We start from the raw sequence: 20,226 nt of genomic DNA, 5'->3' as shown, positions 1-20,226 counted from the left end.
CTAAAAGGAGGGAGACCAGATACTACCCTGTTCCAGCTTGGCTTGGAGAAGTCTGGGGAGCAAGAGCTCTTCCTCCAGGACATGTAAGCAGGCTATTTGAGCAATCATTGTCTTTGCTATATGGGGAGCATCCTCAAGCAAGTGGCATTAAATCTAATTATTCCTTGCAAAGGACAGAAATCAAGAATTAGATTGGCAAATCCTCACTTGGAAAGATAACCCTGACAATAATAGGAGGTGAGGCAGCTGAACAAAGGAAGAGGAGGACTCTTCCTCCTGTCGTCCTTGGTGGGTAAAGAAAGGTGTGGAGCACACAGAAGTTGGACTCAATCCAAAAGCTGAGTTTTGAACTCACCCAACATTTCCTATGGACAGAGAGGTTTCTAATGCACGGACGTGGCAACACTATGGGTGTGCCTCACCACAAGAAAACCCTTGAGGAGCATGAAAATGAATGGACATGGACCTTCAAAAGCATCAATGATACAGTAGAAACAAAAGTTTTCGTACTCCTAAAGCTTGTATTCGGAGAAGGCAATGGCACCCCACTCCAGTACTCTTGCCTAGAAAATCCCATGGATGGAGGAGCCTGGTAGGCTGCAGTCCATGGGGTCACTAGAGTCGGACACGACTGAGCGACTTCACTTTCACTTTTCATTTTCATGCATCGGAGAAGGAAATGGCAACCCACTCCAGTGTTCTTGCCTGGAGAATCCCAGGGACGGGAAGCCTGGTGGGCTGCTGTCTATGGGGTCCCACAGAGTCGGACATGACTAAAGCGACATAGCAAAGCTTATATTCCAGCTGGGTAGAGGTTATGTGGTATGTGAGGTGGTGACAGTTTCTTTGGTATAAAATAAGTCAAGCAGACAATGGGATTACAGAGAGCTGGGGGTGGGAGTGGAGCCTGCATTTTAAATGGAGTTGTCAGGGAAGAGCTCTGAGAAGGTACTATTTTAGCAAAACCCCATAGAAAGGGGTGATATTATTGCAGAAATGCAGGAAAGAAATGATGGTGGCTTGGATCAGTGGTCATGGTGGAGATGGGGAGAAGTGATCAGATTCTGGAAATGTTTTGGTAGGACCAACAGGATCTTCTGGGGCAAGTTCATCTCCAAGGTGTTTGGTCTAAGTAACTAGAAGCATTGAATCTCCATTTGCAGAGATGGAGGAGAAAACAGTAGGAATGGATTTGGGTTGTGGGGGGTGGGGGGAATGGGATTTCATATTAAATTTAAGATGTCCTATTAGATATCCAGGTGGAAGTGCCTAGTCAGCAGTTAGATAAAGAGGTTCAGGGAAGACATTTGGCGCGAGCCATAGTGAAGAGGAACTAAAAAGCCTCTTGATGAAAGTGAAAGTGGAGAGTGAAAAAGTTGGCTTAAAGCTCAACATTCAGAAAACGAAGATCATGGCATCCGGTCCCACCACTTCATGGGAAATAGATGAGGAAACAGTGGAAACAGTGTCAGCCTTTATTTTTCTGGGCTCCAAAATAACTACAGATGGAGACTGCAACCATGAAATTAAAAGACGCTTACTCCTTGGAAGGAAAGTTATGACCAACCTAGATAGCATATTCAAAAGCAGAGACATTACTTTGCCAACAAAGGTTCGTCTAGTCAATGCTATGGTTTTTCCTGTGGTCATGTATGGATGTGAGAGTTGGACTGTGAAGAAGGCTGAGCGCTGAAGAATTGATGCTTTTGAACTGTGGTGTTGGAGAAGACTCTTGAGAGTCCCTTGGACTGCAAGGAGATCCAACCAGTCCATTCTAAAGGAGATCAGCCCTGGGATTTCTTTGGAAGGAATGATGCTAAAGCTGAAACTCCAGTACTTTGGCCACCTCGTGCGAAGAGTTGACTCATTGGAAAAGACTCTGATGCTGGGAGGGATTGGGGGCAGGAGGAGAAGGGGACGACAGAGGATGAGATGGCTGGATGGCATCACTGACTTGATGGACGTGAGTCTGAGTGAACTCTGGGAGTTGGTGATGGACAGGGAGGCCTGGCGTGCTGAGATTCATGGGGTCGCAAAGAGTCGGACATGACTGAGCGACTGATCTGATCTGATAGTAATTTTGGATTTGCCAGTGTACACATGGCTTTTAAAGCCATGAGACTAGATGTGATCACCAAGAACATGAATCTAGAGAGAGAAGAGGTCCAAGAGCTGAGCCCTTAAGCATCAGGCATGTGGAGGTAAAGGAGCTGATAAATGAATAAGACAGAAAGAGAACCCAGAGAGTGATGCCCCCAAGCCTAGGGAAGGAAGGGTTTTCAGGAGGAAAAGTAAAGCAAAAGTGAAAGCCACTCAGTCATGCCCAACTCTTTGCGACCCCATGGACTATACAGTCCAGGAATTCTCCAGGCCAGAATACTAGAGTGGGTAGCCTTTCCTTTCTCCAGGGGATCTTTCCAACCCAGGGATTGAACCCAGGTCTCCCACATTGCAGGTGGATTCTTTCCCAGCTGAGCCACCAGGGAAGCCGAAGAATACTGGAGTGGGTAGCCTATCCCTTCTCCAGCCAATCTTCCTATAACAGGAATCGAACTGGGGGTCTCCTGCATTGCAGGTGGATTCTTTACTAGCTGAGCCACCAGGGAAGCCTTTCAGGAAGAGGGGGTATTCAACAGTGGTAACGGTTGCTGAGCAGTCAAGGCAGGTGAGGACTGAAAACTGACTGCTGAACTTGGCAACCTGGAAATCACTGATGCACTAGACAAGGGCATCACCTTAAAGATATTACCATCTTCAAGTCTTCACATCCCCATCCTACCCAGAAAAGTGGAATATTACAACATATTTAAATGATGCCATATGGTTCCACTGAAGTTTGAACAAAGGTGGGACATATTTTAGTTTAGCTGAACTACAGTGAAATTTGCTCAGGCAACCATCGTGTTTGAAGACCTCCTGCATAAAAGGCTTCATTTTCAAAATTTCAACTCGATTTCTTCCAGGATCATTACAGCTCGAATCTGCATTTGGAGACCACCCGCTCCAGCGAGCTACAGGTGGCTTTCAAAGCGCGCCGTTAGATGTAACAGTCCGTTTGAAGAGGCTAAGATCTCTGAACACACAGCAGCACTTTCATGTGAGATAAAATGTTTAATAAGGAAAGCTGGCTCTTGAAGTTCCCGAGGTTTGGGAAAATGCACAGAATCGCTCTGCTCAGGGGTGGTCCCTGCTGGTCATCCTGGGACGCCTAAAGCATCGCTTTGTGGATCCAGATTAAAAACACAGAACACAGAGCGGTTTCTTTCTCTCAGAAGCTTGACTCTTCAGCAGTCCTGTTCGTCTTCAGAAGTCACAAGCACATAGTCAGAGCACGTGATTTAGTACATGATTTTAGAAGCACCTGACGCCACACATGACTTGTCTGGGACACGGAAAGAATGATTCTCGTATGTGTTGTTGATGTGTCCTGGAGAGGGATGACAAATATGGCTGAAAAGTAACTTCAAGTTTTAATGATTGATGGACTGCAACAAGAAGAAACGTATTGAGAATAAATAAAAGCCACTTGGGTCTAAACGCCTTTCACTGGTTTAGGGCGGAAGAAGCAGAACTCTGAGGCACCATCGGTGAGAACAGCTCAAAGTGAGCCTATCGCAGAATGTGGCTGCCAAAGGTCAACATGGTCTTAGGCTGCAGAATAGAAGAACGTTCTCCAGAATGAGAAGGTCACAGTCCCATGGCACTCTGCACTCTCAGCTCATCTAAGAGCCAGATAAGCATATTTATTCCCAAGCAAGCAAGCAGCTGATAGAGGGTCTGAAAACGAGCCCCTGAGGAAAGCATTAGAAGAAGCTGGGTGTGTTCAGCATGATAGGCATGACAGCCTCGACAGTACAAGACTTGTCTCCAAATACTTGAGTTCTCATGGAGAACACATGTAAGCAAGATTGGCATTGGCTTCAAGAGTTACAATGCAGCCAATGAATGGAAGGGTAGGTCATCCTACATTATTTCAGGACCAAGAAACAACTTTTAGGGGATTTCTGGAAAGATGGAGGACGAATGGGTTCTCACGCCTGGCGGTGCATAAGCAGAGCTCTCGGCCACTACACTCGGCACGCACAGCTGTAAGAAATTCAGTCATGGAATGAAGGACATCCGATGCCTAAGAAGCTCTAATTCCAAGAGGGTAAGAGTCTCAAAGTTTAGGTGTATAACTGAAGATAAGACATATGTCAATTGCCTCTGTTAATGAAACATCCTCTGGAAGGAATGAGATCAGTGACACGTTATACTGAACAGTATCTTGGAAGCTCCCCGTTCCTGGACACAGCCAGGATGACAAGATAACACTGATATGGAGCATTAAAAAATGATGCCTAAAGAATCATGTCTATGCTTCTAAGGAAGCACAGACACTTGCAGACAAGTTTTGAGAAAATTTTCTCTGAACTCTTCTTGTTGTGAGACACTTGATTATTTTTAAATGATCAGCTCTACAATACAGGAAGCCCCTCTGTCTTCCCTGTGTAGTCAGCCAGCTAAATTCTCCCTCCAGTTTGTCTGTTCCTTGCAATGGGTACCATGTTTGGGAAACACTGAGCTGGGATCAAGACCTGGGTGAAGTTCCCCTTGTACTTTTTAGCACATCTCCCTCCTCCTGCACGTCTGTGCACAATGACAGAAAGGTTCCAGGTTGTCCCATATAGCTTGCAAGCATCTTGTGTGATGGGATAAACTCCCCAGCAAACATTCCTCAAAGATGACAGCAAATACAGGGCACTGTGGGGCTTCCCAGGTGGCACTAGTAGTAAAGAATCTGCCTTCCGATGTAGGAGACTTAGGAGATGCGGGTTTGATCCCTGGGTCGGGAAGATCCCCTAGAGAAGGGCATGGCAACCCACTCTAGTATTCTTGCCTGGAGAATCCCATGGACAGAAGAGCCTTGAGGGCTACAGTCCATGGGGTCACAAAGAGTGAGACACGACTGAGCGGCAGAATGCACACAAGGACGCTTTGAATTTATGACTAAGAGGTGATATCTGAAATATAACTTTTCTTAAACTTATACCAAGAATTTCAGAAACAGAAGACTTTACAGAACTTACTCCCTAAGGAGATATCTTCTGAAGCTTTTTCATGAGGATTAACCAGTTTCAAATAGTGGAGGGGCAGCAGGGTGTGGGAGAAGGAACTTGGAGGAAGACAGGGGACAGGTAACCAACTCAGGAACTGGGTTTCAAGACTGTGAGTTTTCCAAGTTGGAAAAAAATAAAGCAAACCAGAACCCACGAGACTGGCATCTCTTGAATCTATTTACCAGGACAGTTAGCATCACTGCAGTCAGTAGCAACCCCATGGGTCACCGCACTTGGAAGCTGGTCAAAATGACTCAGCATCTGTTTGTTATTTTGTATATGTAGGAAAAATATTGCCTTGGGTCAATTAGATTTTTCTTCAAAAACTGAACATTGCTGCAGTATAATTTCTCCCTTTCTCCTTTAAAAAAAAAATCTCAAAACAACTTGCCATTCCATTTAAAATATTACTTAGAGCTAGTAGATGCCAGACCTCATTGTCAAGCAGGTCCGTGATTTGTAATGTATATTGTGGTCGGGGGAGACCCATGAATAGCGTCTAATAATTCTCAGCCCTTCATACATGGAGTAGGGTACAGACCAAGGCTGGTTTCAATTTCACTTCACATAAAGCACAGAAGACTATTTACCAGATGTCGTCCCTTTTCAAATAACTCTCAAATCTTGGGGTGAATTACAGCTCACTTCAAAGCAGTCTGTTGCAATTACCTTTCTGACATTTTCAGTGCAAAAGAATCATAATAAAAAGGAACAGGTATATATTGATCACTATCAACAGCGATCTTTGGAACGATGTCGGAAGTCAGGCTTTTGAAGTGCATTTCAAACTCATCTGCTGGAGAAATTACATCAATTAGTTTATGGCATCTACCCAGTTTCCATGTTATTACTTTTTAAAAATATTTTCTTTCTTGGACACGTAAGTAGAATACCTGTTTTCTCCAATGCAACTCTTAAAAATACACCTTTGAATAAAATTGGTGGTTTATAAAACTGCTAAACTGAGGCATGATTTTGGAGCAGGTGTGAACTGCATAGAAAGGGGGGGCAACAAAGTAACTGTTTCTTAGGAAAGAAACTCCTACTAGGCACGAGCCATTGAGCTGTACGCACGAGCCATTGAGCTAGGACTTGGTATTGACTAGTTTCATGGCCTATTCTTCAAAAAGACTGCTTCCCTTTCAAGTAAAATATACAATAAATTTCTGATACACCACAAATGATAAGATTGTAGCAGCATTTTGTAAACACCAAGAAGGAAACCCGCTTGGATGGGAGCTGTGGGCTTAGTTTTTGCTTCTCTGCGTGGCTGAAACCCTGGCGTGGGCCGCCTTCACTGAGACGGAACTAGTACACACCCCAGGCTCCTCCGTTTCCCGTCGGCGGGCAGCCAGCAGCAGCGTCCTTTGGGGTCGTCACTGCCAGCAGCAGCCTGGCCGTTAAGACCCCGGCCCCCCAGCCCCCAGCCCCCTCACCTCCGTGACAGCCGCGGCCGCGGTAGGGCCTGTAGCACTCACACTGGTGGCCGAGCCACAGGTCGAGGCAGCGTCCTCTGTCGCGACACGGCTGGCTCTCACACCAGTCTTTTCGGGCGCAGCCTGCCCTGACGTTCAGAGACTGGTCGGATGAGAGGTTCTCTGTGGTGATGGCATTCGAGTCCAGGTGCACGTCTTGGAGGCAGCCTACGAGCGAAGGTGCGGATGGTATCCTATAGACGTTAAGCAGAGCATCACCACTGTGGGCTCTTCCTTCTGGCAAACCCCCCAAAAAGGAGTTCTGGAGAGTACACGCTGATGACCCATCACTTTCAAATGGAGAAGGAGCCCTAGCAACGCATGTCCCCATGCAAGAGTCGTCGCGTAGGGCGAGGGTCACAGCCTCTGCAAACGTCGCCTCCACCGTGTGCCACCCTCCGTCGCTGGTGTCGTGGGGGATGAGCAGGACCACCTTCGGCCGATCGCCAACTTGAATGGTCAAGTGGACAAAGCCAGCCAGCACCTCCAGCATCACAAACGCGTCCCGGTCACCCCGGAAGAGCAGCAGGGCCGCTGGCTGGATGGTCTGGAAACTGAGGGCTACGGTACAGCCTGAGTCCTGGGCCAGAGCTGAGCCACTTGAGACCCGCAGGAAGCCACTGCCCAAAAAGGACAGCGTGGTGACAGTTCCACACCGTGACCCGGTGTAGCCAGGGGGGCACAGGCAGTCGAATCCGTGCTGGCCGTCGTGGACGTGAGGGACGCACGTCCCGTTGTTTAGACACGGATGATCGGCACAGCCCAGGAGAGTATCAGAGCAGTCCCTGCCTCCAAAGAAGACTCCAGAATGGGGATCAAATGGGCAGTGGCAAGTGTAACCCTCAGGCGAGTTCTCACAAGTGCCCCCATTGCGGCAAGGGCTGGACGAGCACTCGTCCACGTCCTCTTCACAGTGGACTCCTGTTCAAGGACAGAGAACAGACCTGAGTTACATACAGTCAGATCGAACACAGACACCTCACATCATCTTCATGTGGAATCTTGCGGAGGGGCAGACGGGCTCAGGTTTAGGGCTGTAACAGAGAGAAGCGTGAATCGTGGTCGAGGGTGTGATCATTCTGCCTGTGAGGTGCATGGAAGGGCCGTCACAGCAAGCCTGGAATTCTTCCTCTAGAAATCGGCTCCTTGCCATGTAGAGTGGCTGACTCAAATTATCACCGACAGACACATATGTGACACTGAATATCGTAACAATTTTTTTTTAAAGAGAGAGATTGCTATTAGGATCAAATCTAGGCACAAACTATTTGTTTGGGGACTTAAATCCCAGATATGGTTTATGCCGCCATGGGCTGCTAATTTCACTCTGTTCTACTTGGGAACAGCAATCTGCCTTCTCCATTTTTGGCAACTCCCCGTAATCCCTAGTGGCTTCCCTGGTGGCTCAGATGGTAAAGAATCTGCCTGCCAATGCAGGAGATGTGAGTTTGATCCCTGGGTCAGGAAGGTGCCCTGGAGGAGGGCATGGCAACCCACTCCAGTATTGCTGCCTGGGAAATCCCATGGACAGAGGAGCCTAGCCGGCTACAATCCACAGGCTCGCAAAGAGCTGGACACAACTCAGCAACTAAAGAGCAAGAACATAATCCCTAGACCCATAGACAGTGCAGACGCCTCTCTCTGCAGAGGCTTCTGAGGAGAATGGAGGGTCCCCTCTCCTGCTCACCAGGATTCTAATATAAACCGTGAAAACTATCCAACAACAAGCCCTGGCTTCTAGCTTCTTCACTTTCTTTTACTCTTCTTCCTGACTCTGAAGTCAAAAAAATTTTTGATACCTAATTAGAGAACTCATTAAATGAATTCTATTAGAATTCTAATAGAATTCATCTAATCCAAGTAACAAAAAGAAACATAACACTTTGTGAGAGTGATGGTTGCGGTTTTTAAGGAAGTTCAAATGCACAAATGGTGCTAACAGAAACGGACATGCGTGTAGCACTTACACAGTTTTGCCAACACCGTGACCCACATCACGTGTCTGTGCTTACTGAAAGCTCCCGTGCTTTCAGGGCAGATGGGCTCAGCTCCCCTTCACAGATAGTTTTGAAGCTTAGAAAGACTGGTGTCTAAATTCCAAAGCACTTATACAATCTGGTTTTTAAAATGCAGTGGGACACTTTCTCTTTTTAATTGATAATTTAGTGCATTCCTGTTTATTATTATTACTAACATGTCTGTCTAACTTTCCCAATGAACTCCATGCCTAAATGCCCACCTTTTAAATTTACTCAAAGGCTCCCATGTTGATAAAGCTGGGTTTGAATCCCAGCTAAGATAGTGAGCAGGCTACATTTACTTTTGGTGTCTAGGTCTTCTGACCTACAAAACGGGGTTAATAATAGTACCTGCAGTACAGTTCAGTTCAGTTCAGTCGCTCAGTCGTGTCCGACTCTTTGCGACCCCATGAATTGCAGCGCGCCAGGCCTCCCTGTCCATCACCAACTCCCAGAGTTCACTCAGACTCACTTCCATCAAGTCAGTGATGCCATCCAGCCATCTCATCCTGTTGTCCCCTTCTCCTCCTGCCCCCAAGTCCTCCCAGCATCAGAGTCTTTTCCAATGAGTCAGCTCTTCGCATCAGGTGGCCAAAGTACTAGAGTTTCAGCTTTAGCATCATTCCTTCCAAAGAAATCCCAGGGCTGATCTCCTTCAGAATGGACTGGTTGGATCTCCTTGCAGTCCAAGGGACTCTCAAGAGTCTTCTCCAACACCACAGTTCAAAAGCATCAATTCTTCAGCACTCAGCCTTCTTCACAGTCCAACTCTCCCATCCATACATGACCACTGGAAAAACCATAGCCTTGACTAGACGAACCTTTGATGGCAAAGTAATGTCTCTGCTTTTCATTATGCTATCTAGGTTGGTCATAACTTTCCTTCCAAGGAGTAAGCGTCTTTTAATTTCATGGCTGCAGTCACCATCTGCAGTGATTTTGGAGCCCAGAAAAATAAAGTCTGACACTGTTTCCACTGTTTCCCCATCTATTTCCCATGAAGTGATGGGACCGGATGCCATGATCTTCGTTTTCTGAATGTTGAGCTTTAAGCCAACTGTTTCACTCTCCATTTTCACTTTCATCAAGAGGCTTTTTAGTTCCTCTTCACTTTCTGCCATGAGGGTGGTGTCATCTGCATATCTGAGGTTATTGATATTTCTCCCGGCAATCTTGATTCCAGCTTGTGTTTCCTCCAGTCCAGCGTTTCTCATGATGTACTCTGCATATAAGTTAAATAAGCAGGGTGACAATACACAGCCTTGACGTACTCCTTTCCCTATTTGGAACCAGTCTGTTGTTCCATGTCTAGTTCTAACTGTTGCTTCCTGACCTGCATGCAAATTTCATGAACAGTATGAAAAGGCAAAATGATAGGATACTGAAACATGAACTCCCCAGTTCAGTAGGTACCCAATATGCTACTGGAGATCAGTGGAGAAATAACTCCAGAAAGAATGAAGGGGTGGAGCCAAAGCAAAAACAATACCCAGCTGTGGATGTGACTGGTGATAGAAACAAGGTCTGATGCTGTAAACAGCAATATTGCATAGGAACCTGGAATGTCAGGTCCATGAATCAAGGCAAATTGGAAGCGGTCAAACAAGAGATGGCAAGAGTGAATGTCGACATTCTAGGAATCCGCGAACTAAAATGGACTGGAATGGGTGAATTTAACTCAGATGACCATTATATCTACTACTGCGGGCAGGAATCCCTCAGAAGAAATGGAGTAGCCATCATGGTCAACAAAAGAGTCTGAAATGCAGTACTTGGATGCAATCTCAAAAACGACAGAATGATCTCTGTTCGTTTCCAAGGCAAACCATTCAATATCACGGTAATCCAAGTCTATGCCCCAACCAGTAATGCTGAAGAAGCTGAAGTTGAATGGTTCTATGAAGACCTACAAGACCTTTTAGAACTAACACCCAAAAAAGATGTCCTTTTCATTATAGGGGACTGGAATGCAAAAATAGGAAGTCAGGAAACACCAAGAGTAACAGGCAAATTTGGCCTTGGAATACGGAATGAAGCAGGGCAAAGGCTAATACAGTTTTGCAAAGAGAACGCACTGGTCATAGCAAACACCCTCATCAACAACACAAGAGAAGACTCTATACATGGACATCACCAGATGGTCAACACCAAAATCAGATTGATTATATTCTTTGCAGCCAAAGATGGAGAAGCGCTATACAGTCAACAAAAACAAGACCAGGAGCTGACTGTGGCTCAAACCATGAACTCCTTATTGCCAAATTCAGACTTAATTGAAGAAAGTAGGGAAAACCACTAGACCATTCAGGTATAACCTAAATCAAATCCCTTATGATTATACAGTGGAAGTGAGAAATAGATTTAAGGGCCTAGATCTGATAGATAAAGTGCCTGATGAACTATGGAATGAGGTTCATGACATTGTACAGGAGACAGGGATCAAGACCATCCCCGTGGAAAAGAAATGCAAAAAAGCAAAATGGCTGTCTGGGGAGGCCTTACAGATATCTGTGAAAAGAAGAGAAGTGAAAAGCAAAGGAGCAAAGAAAAGATATAGGCATCTGAATGCAGAGTTCCAAAGAATAGCAAGAAGAGATAAGAAAGCCTTCTTCAGCGATCAATGCAAAGAAATAGAGGAAAACAACAGAATGGGAAAGACCAGAGATCTCTCCAGGAAAATTAGAGATACCAAGGGAACATTTCATGCAAAGATGGGCTCGATAAAGGACAGAAATGGTATGGACCTAACAGAAGCAGAAGATATTAGGAAGAGATGGCAAGAATACACATAAGAACTGTACAAAAAAAGATCTTCACGACCCAGATAATCAGGATGGTGTGATCACTGACCTAGAGCCAGATATCCCGGAATGTGAAGTCAAGTGGGCCTTAGAAAGCATCACTACGAACAAAGCTAGTGGAGGTGATGGAATTCCAGTTGAGCTATTTCAAATCCTGAAAGATGATGCTGTGAAAGTGCTGCACTCAATATGCCAGCAAATTTGGAAAACTCAGCAGTGGCCACAGGACTGGAAAAGGTCAGTTTTCATTCCAATCCCAAAGAAAGGCAATGCCAAAGAATGCTCAAACTACTGCACGATTGCACTCATCTCACACGCTAGTAAAGTAATGCTCAAAATCTCCAAGCCAGGCTTCAGCAATATGTGAACCGTGAACTTCCTGATGTTCAAGCTGGTTTTAGAAAAGGCAGAGGGACCAGAGATCAAATTGCCAACATCCGCTGGATCATGGAAAAAGCAAGAGAGTTCCAGAAAAACATCTATTTCTGCTTTATTGACTATGCCAAAGCCTTTGACTGTGTGGATCACAATAAACTGTGGAAAATTCTGAAAGAGATGCGAATACCAGACCTGCAGCACAGGGCTTTATAAAGATTGAGTTAAGACACATCAGATGCTCATAACATTGCTTGATATATAAATAACTACTCCATAAGTGTTGGCTGTAATTAAAACATAGTAACAAAAGGAATTATTCTCTCATGCCAAAATTGTGTAGCACTATCATCATTGAGAGAAATTATTTAGAAAGTGTAGGCATATGGAGTGACTGACAAATTGTACAACTCTCCATAATGAGAGATTTACTGGGACAGCATGTTAGGCTGGAGTCTCACTCCTCATGAGAGAAGGAAAACTGTTTTATTCAACAGTGTGTGTCTAAACTACAGCATGATGCCTGCCTGGCGCTTGGAAATTAATTTTTTAATGAATTGATTAATGATGACCATTGTAAGCTGACTAAAATGTTCATACTGAACTTATACTGATCTAATCCAAAGCCCAAAGTGCTCTTTTTGTGTCTGTTTTCAGGTAAATTTACCCAAAGCACCATATGTTTAGACCCTCGACTGAACCCTATTGTACTTATATCTTACTCTACTTGGATTGCTTTCATACAATTTTGTTAAGCCAAAAGTACTTCAAGCTCCATGAAAAGAGGGAACATATCACAATCTTAGAGTCTCCAATAGTCCCTGCACAGGGCTGAGCAGGTATATGTTATAAAAGAAACTGGATGAGTAGACAAAGTAAAATGAAATCAAATGGATTTGTTTGTTATAATAATGAATCATCCTAGATTTCCTCTTCTTGGGTTCTAAAATCCCTGAAGATGGTGACTGCAGCCATGAAATCAAGGCGATTGCTTCTTGGCAGGAAAACTATGACAAGCCTAGACAGCATATTAAAATGCAAAGACATCACTTTGCCAACAAAGGTCCATAATAGTCAAGGCCATGGTCTTTCTAGTAGTGATGTATGGATGTCAGAGCTGGACCAGAAAGAAAGCAGAACACTGAAGAACGGATGCTTTTGCATTGTGATGCTGGAGAAGACTCTTGAGAGTCCTTCAATAGCAAGGAGATCAAAGAGGCCAACCCTAAAGGAAATTAACCCTGAATATTCATTGGAAAGACTGATGCTGAAGCTGAAGCTCTAATACTTTGGCCACTTGATGCAAAGAGCTGGCTCACTGGAAAAGACCCTGATGCTGGGAAAGATTGAGGGCAGGAGAAGGGGGTGGCAGAGGATGAGATGGTTGGATGGCATCATCGATTTGATGGACAAGATCTTGGACAAACTCTGGGAGATAGTGAAGGACAAGGAATCCTGGCATGCTGCAGTCCATGGGGTCACAAAGAGTCAATCATAACTTGGTGACTGAACAATCAAAAAATAATCATCCTTATAGGTAATAGAGAGCTGACATAGGAATTACAGGCTATATTCTAAAGGAGAGTTCTAATGCAAGTTTCATTTAACTGAACTTACAACAAGTTCTTCTAAAACTTTATTGTTAGAAGATATTTTACTTAGATTTGATTTTCACAGGATTTTGAGCACAGAAAAAATTAATCTGCAAGCATTTAATTAAGAGGAATACTGAACAACTCATGAGTTATAATCAAAGTGAAACACCTTGTCCCCACCCATTGTGCTTTTCAACATATTTAATGGAGTAGGGGGTAAAAGCTTGGATAAAATCTCCAGCAGACTCCAAGTCTTTTCTGCAGAGCCTTGAGTAATAATAGTCTTAAGGGCATATTTTAAACACCGATGCTAAATAGTCCTAAGAACCATGAAGTTTTAGTACATTTCAGAATTGAATCTTCTTTTTCCGTCTGCCAGGTGGACTTCAGGCTGCCTTGGAAATGACTTAAGGAGCTCCCCCTTCTTTTTCCCTCCACTCCGCCCCGCTACCCTTCTAGACTTCTGCCTGGGAGTCAGAAGGGTTCAGAAGGTATTCCCTGCAGGTGCTGGTGGTGGATGCTCCACGCTCCCTGAGACTGGCAGGTGCTTCAGGAGGACTTATTCTGGGGGCTCTTTCTTGGGTCCTTGGTCTCCGTTGCTCCAGTGAAGACCCCAGAGAACTGCCAGCAGGCCTTGCTCTCAAGTTGCCCCTCCACCAGCCTCTTCCCCATGGATTTCCTGAGGTTTGCTCCACTTCACCAACTTGGTCTGTCCGTTGTCATTCCTGAAACTTCTAAGAGGGACCAGGACCCGTTTCACACTGGCCACTGGCTGCCACCCCTCCCGTGATTCCCCAAGAACCCCAGGTCCATGGGCTCTGCTTCACAAGTGGAGGGGAAGGAGGTCGCTGCCCAGCCCAGCCCAGCAACATCCCCCTCACCCTCCTCTCCTTCTCCTGCAGCCCCAGGCACACCCTTTTGCCTCTAGGTTCCTCAGGTAGGTGGAGAATCTAGGTTAAGTTGCCGCTCCTGCTCTTCCCACAAATTATGTAAGATTGCAGTCTCCTTGGAGCCACTCTGGTGGGTTGTGGTGAGAATGTAACCCCTAGCCTGGCACGTGAGGGCTGGGCTCCAGCTTGGCATAGCAGCCAGTTTCTCCAGAGAAATCTCTGCACAGACTCGCTCCTTCAGGCTGCCTCCTGGGAGCTTTCATAGAACCTTGAAATGAGCCTAAAGTCTGTCATCTGTCTTGATTTTGACATTCTGCACTATAGTCTCTCAAAACTCACGCTGGTTCCTGAAGCAACCACACTTTGACCCATTGTGATGTGCTGGGCTAAGTCACTCCTACTCTGAGGAGCGACAGGCTGCTAAGTTGTGTCCTGCTCTTTGCAAGGCTATAGACTGTAGCCCAGCAGGCTCCTCCATCCATGGGATTCTTCAGACAAGAATACTGGAGTGGACTTCCATGCCCTCCTCCATGGGATCTTCCCAACCCAGGGATCAAACCCAAGTCTCTTATGTCTCCTGCATTGGCAGATGGATGCTTTACAACTAGTGACACCTGGGAAGTCTTTTTTGACCCCTTAGTTGAAGTTTTAATTTACCATTTTCTTAAATGTATAAGATACCTATTCTAGCCTCACAGAGGATTGAGAGAGACACAAAGCAGAGGACACAGGCCAGGCCTCAATATGCTTACGGCATAACGGAATAAGAAAACTTGTATTTATGCAAATACAGAAAATGCATTGCGTATAGCAGGTTCTCAAAGAATGTATGGATAATAAGTGAGGATCAAACTATGGGAACATTTGAGAAGATTTAGCTATTGCACAATTGCACTCATCTCACACGCTAGTAAAGTAATGCTCAAAATTCTCCAAGCCAGGCTTCAGCAATATGTGAACTTCCAGATGTTCAAGCTGGTTTTAGAAATGGCAGAGGAACCAGAGATCAAATTGCCAACATCCGCTGGATCATCGAAAAAGCAAGAGAGTTCCAGAAAAACATCTATTTCTGCTTTATTGACTATGCCAAAGCCTTTGACTGTGTGGATCACAATAAACTGTGGAAAATTCTGAAAGAGATGGGAATACCAGACCACCTGAATTGCCTCTTGAGAAAACTATATGCAGGTCAGGAAGCAACAGTTAGAACTGGACATGGAACAACAGACTGATTCCAAATAGGAAAAGGAGTACATCAAGGCTGTATATTGTCAACCTGCTTATGTAACTTCTATGCAGAGTACATCATGAGAAACGCTGGACTGGAAGAAGCACAAGCTGGAATCAAGATTGCCGGGAGAAATATCAATAACCTCAGATATGCAGATGACACCACCCTTATGGCAGACAGTGAAGAGGAACTAAAAAGCCTCTTGATGAAAGTGAAAGGTGAGAGTAAAAAAGTTGGCTTAAAGCTCAACATTCAGAAAACGAAGATCATGGCATCTGGTCCCATCACTTCATGGCAAATAGATGGGGAAACAGTGGAAACAGTGTCAGACTTGATTTTTCTGGGCTCCAAAATCACTGCAGATGGTGACTGCAGCCCTGAGATTAAAAGACACTTACTCCTTGGAAGGAAAGTTATGACCAACCTAGATAGTATAATGAAAAGCAGAGACATTACTTTGCCAACAAAGGTCCATCTAGTCAAGGCTATGGTTTTTCCAGTGGTCATGTATGGATGTGAGAGTTGGACTGTGAAGAAAGCTGAGTGCCGAAGAATTGATGCTTTTGGACTGTGGTGTTGGAGAAGACTCTTGAGAGTCCCTTGGACTGCAAGGAGATCCAACCAGTCCATTCTGAAGGAGATCAGCCCTGGGATTTCTTTGGAAGGAATGATGCTAAAGCTGAAACTCCAGTACTTTGGCCACCTCATGCGAAGAGTTGACTCATTGGAAAAGACTCTGATGCTGGGAGGGCTTGGGGGCAGGAGGAGAAGGGGACGACAGAGGATGAGATGGCTGGATGGCATCACTGACTTGATGGACATGAGTCTGAGTGAACTTCGGGAGTTGGTGATGGACAGGGAGGCCTGGCATGCTGTGATTCATGGGGTCGCAGAGTTGGACACAACTGAGTGACTGAACTGAACTGAGCCAAGACAGACTTAATTTTCCTGGGTTTCAAAGTCACTGTAGATGGTGACTGCAGCCATAAAATTAAAAGATACTTCCTCCTTGGAAAAAAAGCTATGACAAACCTAGACAGGGTATTAAAAAGCAGAGACATCACTTTACTAACAAAGGTCCATATAGTCAAAGCTATGGTTTTCCCAGGAGTCATGTGCAGATGTGAGAGTTGGACCATAAAGAAGACTGAACACTAAAGAATTGATGCTTTTGAATTGTGGTGTTGGGAAAGATTCTTGAGAGTCCCTTGGACTGCAAGGAGATCAAACCTGTCAATCCTAAAGGAAACCAACCCTGAATATTCATTGGAAGGACTGATGCTGAAACTGAAGCTCCAATACTTTGGCTACCTGATGCAAAGAGCCAACTCATTGGAAAAGACCCAGATGCTGAGAAAGCTTGAGGGCAGGAGGAGAAGGGGGGGCGACAGAGGATGAGAAGGTTGGATGGCATCGTCAACTCAATGAACATAAATTTAAGCAAACTCCAGGAGACAGTGAAGGTCAGGGAAGCCTGGGGTGCTGTAGTCCATGGGGTTGGAAAGAGTTGAACACGACTGAGTGACTGACCAACAAGCCAGGTTTTAAGGAAAAAGCATTGAATGAGAGATTGTTGTAAATCTTTAGTTGTGTAAACTAAAAATTTTAAATCAAATCAATCAATAAATATTGATTACATATCTACTGCATATAAAAAACACTGTGGATAACATGGAATAAAAACTGACCCCCATCCTCACTAGTTTAATGGAAAAATAAGACAAATGTGTGAAAAATTAAATGAAAGTGTAAATTAAGACAACATTAGAGAGAACACTAAACAGGGTATAATGGGTTCTAAGTGAATCGTATGAATGGCAAATAGATGAACAATGGCTGCTCTGGAGAGAGAGTGATCTTCAGGATGGGCTGGATTGGGAAGATTTTGTAGGTAGAATTTAAGACAGGTTTTCAAGTATGGATCAGATTGGCAAAGACACATAAAGACTTAGACGAATCAACAAAAACTGTTTCCTGGAAAACCACTAGACGTTTAGAGGTGACAGTGTGCTTGGCAATCTAGTTGGCATGGAGGATTTACGCAGGAAAAGCAAGTTAGAAAGATTAAATGTAGCCAGATTGGAGAAGGTCTGGCATTGAGGGCGTTTTGTTTCAATTAATTAATTAATTTTTGGAAGGCAATGGGGATTAAGCTGGTAGTTGTTGAATGGAAGGCCGAGCTGCTTTCGCCTAAGGACCCATCCCACGGGATCTGTACCAGATGAAATGGGAAGAAACCAGAGACAGGAAGACACGAGGCAGCTGTGAGGATCATCCACAGCTAAGGTTAGGAGGGCCTGGAATCAGACACTTACTTCTTCATCATTACAAGTCTCCTTTCATTTATCTTTGGTCAGCAAGTAAGTACAGAGAGTGATATTTCTTTATGGTTGCTTACTGCATTTTATCTTGCAACTCCTAAAATTTATAGATTTAATCTTTCACAGAATAACTACCAATCACTTGATTATTAGTATGTGTTTCCTTTAAATATAAACAAGAAAAACTAGTTTTAGATTTTACTACCATCATGGGGAAAAAAGAGAGAGAGTCTAGTCTAGGTCAATAGGTCTGAAGAAAGGTCAATATTTAGGTCAATAGTCTGAAGAAAGTAAGAAGAATTAGATATTAAAAGTAGAAAGCTGATTTATGCTTTCGCTTTGCTTAAAATCTGTTCTATTGACATCTCCAACATAAAATAAGGTTAGATATATTTATTTCATGAACCTAGAAAATTAAAATGGGAAGAGAGACTGAAGCTTCTTTTCTTGGCTATTTGACTAGCTTGGCAAAGAATGTCTGCTGTCAATCAAGATAAAAGGATTAAGGAATATTTGTGGGATTACCTGTGTCATTCAGTCTTCTTAATGGGTATTTTAGTTGACAATGGGTTGGTTATTTAGGTCCTTGTATTTATAGAACAAGGTGGATTGCTTAAAGCTGTTATGTTGTTTATGTGAAGTCTATTCATTTAATTCAAAAAGGTCACTTCCTTTTATTTTTCTAAAATTCTTTTATTTGAATATCTGATTCTATGATAAGATTGTATTTAAAAAATAATCAAGATAGGGAAAATTCGTATTATCTGGAAAACCCCATATTTGCTGCTGCTGCTGCTAAGTTGCCTCAGTCGTGTCCGACTCTGTGCGACCCCATAGAGGGCAGCCCACTAAGCTCCTCTGTCCCTGGGATTCTCCAGGCAAGAACACTGGAGTGGGTTGCCATTTCCTTCTCCAATGCATGAAAGTGAAAAGTGAAAGTGAAGTTGCTCAGTCGTGCCTGACTCTTAGCAACCCCATGGACTGAAGCCTACCAGGCTCCTCCATCCATGGGACTTTCCAAGCAAGAGTACTGGAGTGGGGTGCCATTGCCTTCTCCATCCCATATTTATATAAGAATAAATTATATTCATGGATAAAAAGGACATAGACTTTATGTTTAATATAAATATCATGAACTGTTAAATGACCCTTTGCTATATTCCCACTTAGAAAGTCATAGCTAATGAAATATCTAATAGAAAATTATTTCTACAAAAATTTATATACAAGTAAGTTTCATCTTTCTTTATTTTAAATGACTCAGGTGTTTTCTTTATTTTAATAAATAGAAATCAAGAAAAAATTAAAGTCCAAGGACTCGTTGCCTAAACCTTCCCTGTACTCATTACTTTCTGCTACTCAAAACTCATAATTTTCAGTTGATAGTAATCTCTAATATAGCATTAACACTAGTTGCTAAATAACCATCTTAAACACTGTAACAACGGTACCAATCACCTTATGCAAGTAATAAGAAAAGAGTGAGTTACCTATGAGCATTGCCATTAAAATGTGAAAACCTTGGGTCCTGGCTCCAAACATTTTCCTGTAGAAAAAGGGATATCCATCCAAACACCTACTAGGTTGACAGGACCAGTTTCTGATGCTTTTCTACCATTTTCCAAAAGCGTGTCACTTTCTTCCTTCAGGCAGAGGCTGTGGGACTTAGTCTGGGTGCCGGATCACTGGGGCTTAGTGTAAGACCCATTTGTGCTGCTTACCAAGCAGACTTGTTACAGCCTTAGTCTCTCCTCAGTCCTGGCGCCTCTCCTTTCTAAGTCCCAAGAGCAAATGTTAACAGGAACACGGCCACCTCTATCACAGAAGGAGGCGTTTGGGGGGCTTGACAGACAGACTGGAAATTCTGGTAACTTCTATCATGGACCATTAGAGATCGATTTTATTTTTTCTTCACAACAATGAAAATGGTTTCTGTTTTCATTTTTTCCCCTATTTTGCTTTCAACAGCAGTTAGGAAATTTATGGCAGCTTTGAATCTATTGAACGTCCATGCAGGGCACTGGCAAAGAGAAACTAAGGAAAGAGCAGGGGTTTTCATCCGACTTCACAGATTGTGGGCAGTTACTTGTGTGATGCTCCCAGGCTTCAATTCCACTTCTCTGTGAAAAAAAAAAAAAAAAAAAGACTATGCTCTGTTCGTCTTAAATATAATGGCATTTGATGCTGTGCAATAGGACAATTTGAATACGTGAGGTGTTTGGGACATACTTAGAGGAGCTGGTGCTTGACGGTTTTGTTTTGCTCTTTTTTTAACAGACCTGAGGATCTGCAGAGGTTTCACTCGGGCAAAACAGGCTGAGACCTCACCAAGCGCCACAGAACTGCCTCGGGGCCTGAAATCCTTACCGCTGGAGCAATTTCTGTAGGCTGAGGTCTGGTCTCTTAGAAGGCTTGAAAGGA

At 44.1% G+C, this 20,226-nt stretch overlaps 1 protein-coding gene across 1 annotated transcript in view; it reads right to left on the bottom strand.

The window, feature by feature from the left end:
- Positions 1–20,226, bottom strand: part of CRB1 (crumbs cell polarity complex component 1) — a 222,340-nt gene that overhangs the window by 50,699 nt on the left and 151,415 nt on the right. Inside the window, exon 7 of the mRNA XM_055583137.1 lies at positions 6,536–7,495. Within this exon, the coding sequence (XP_055439112.1) occupies positions 6,536–7,495 (960 nt within the window). The remainder of the gene's footprint in view (positions 1–6,535; positions 7,496–20,226) is intronic.

This window comes from Bubalus kerabau, chromosome 5 (genome assembly GCF_029407905.1).
Source record: "Bubalus kerabau isolate K-KA32 ecotype Philippines breed swamp buffalo chromosome 5, PCC_UOA_SB_1v2, whole genome shotgun sequence".
In the NCBI taxonomy this organism is placed as follows: domain Eukaryota; kingdom Metazoa; phylum Chordata; class Mammalia; order Artiodactyla; family Bovidae; genus Bubalus; species Bubalus kerabau.
This window is presented reverse-complemented; position numbering and strand designations above follow the sequence as displayed.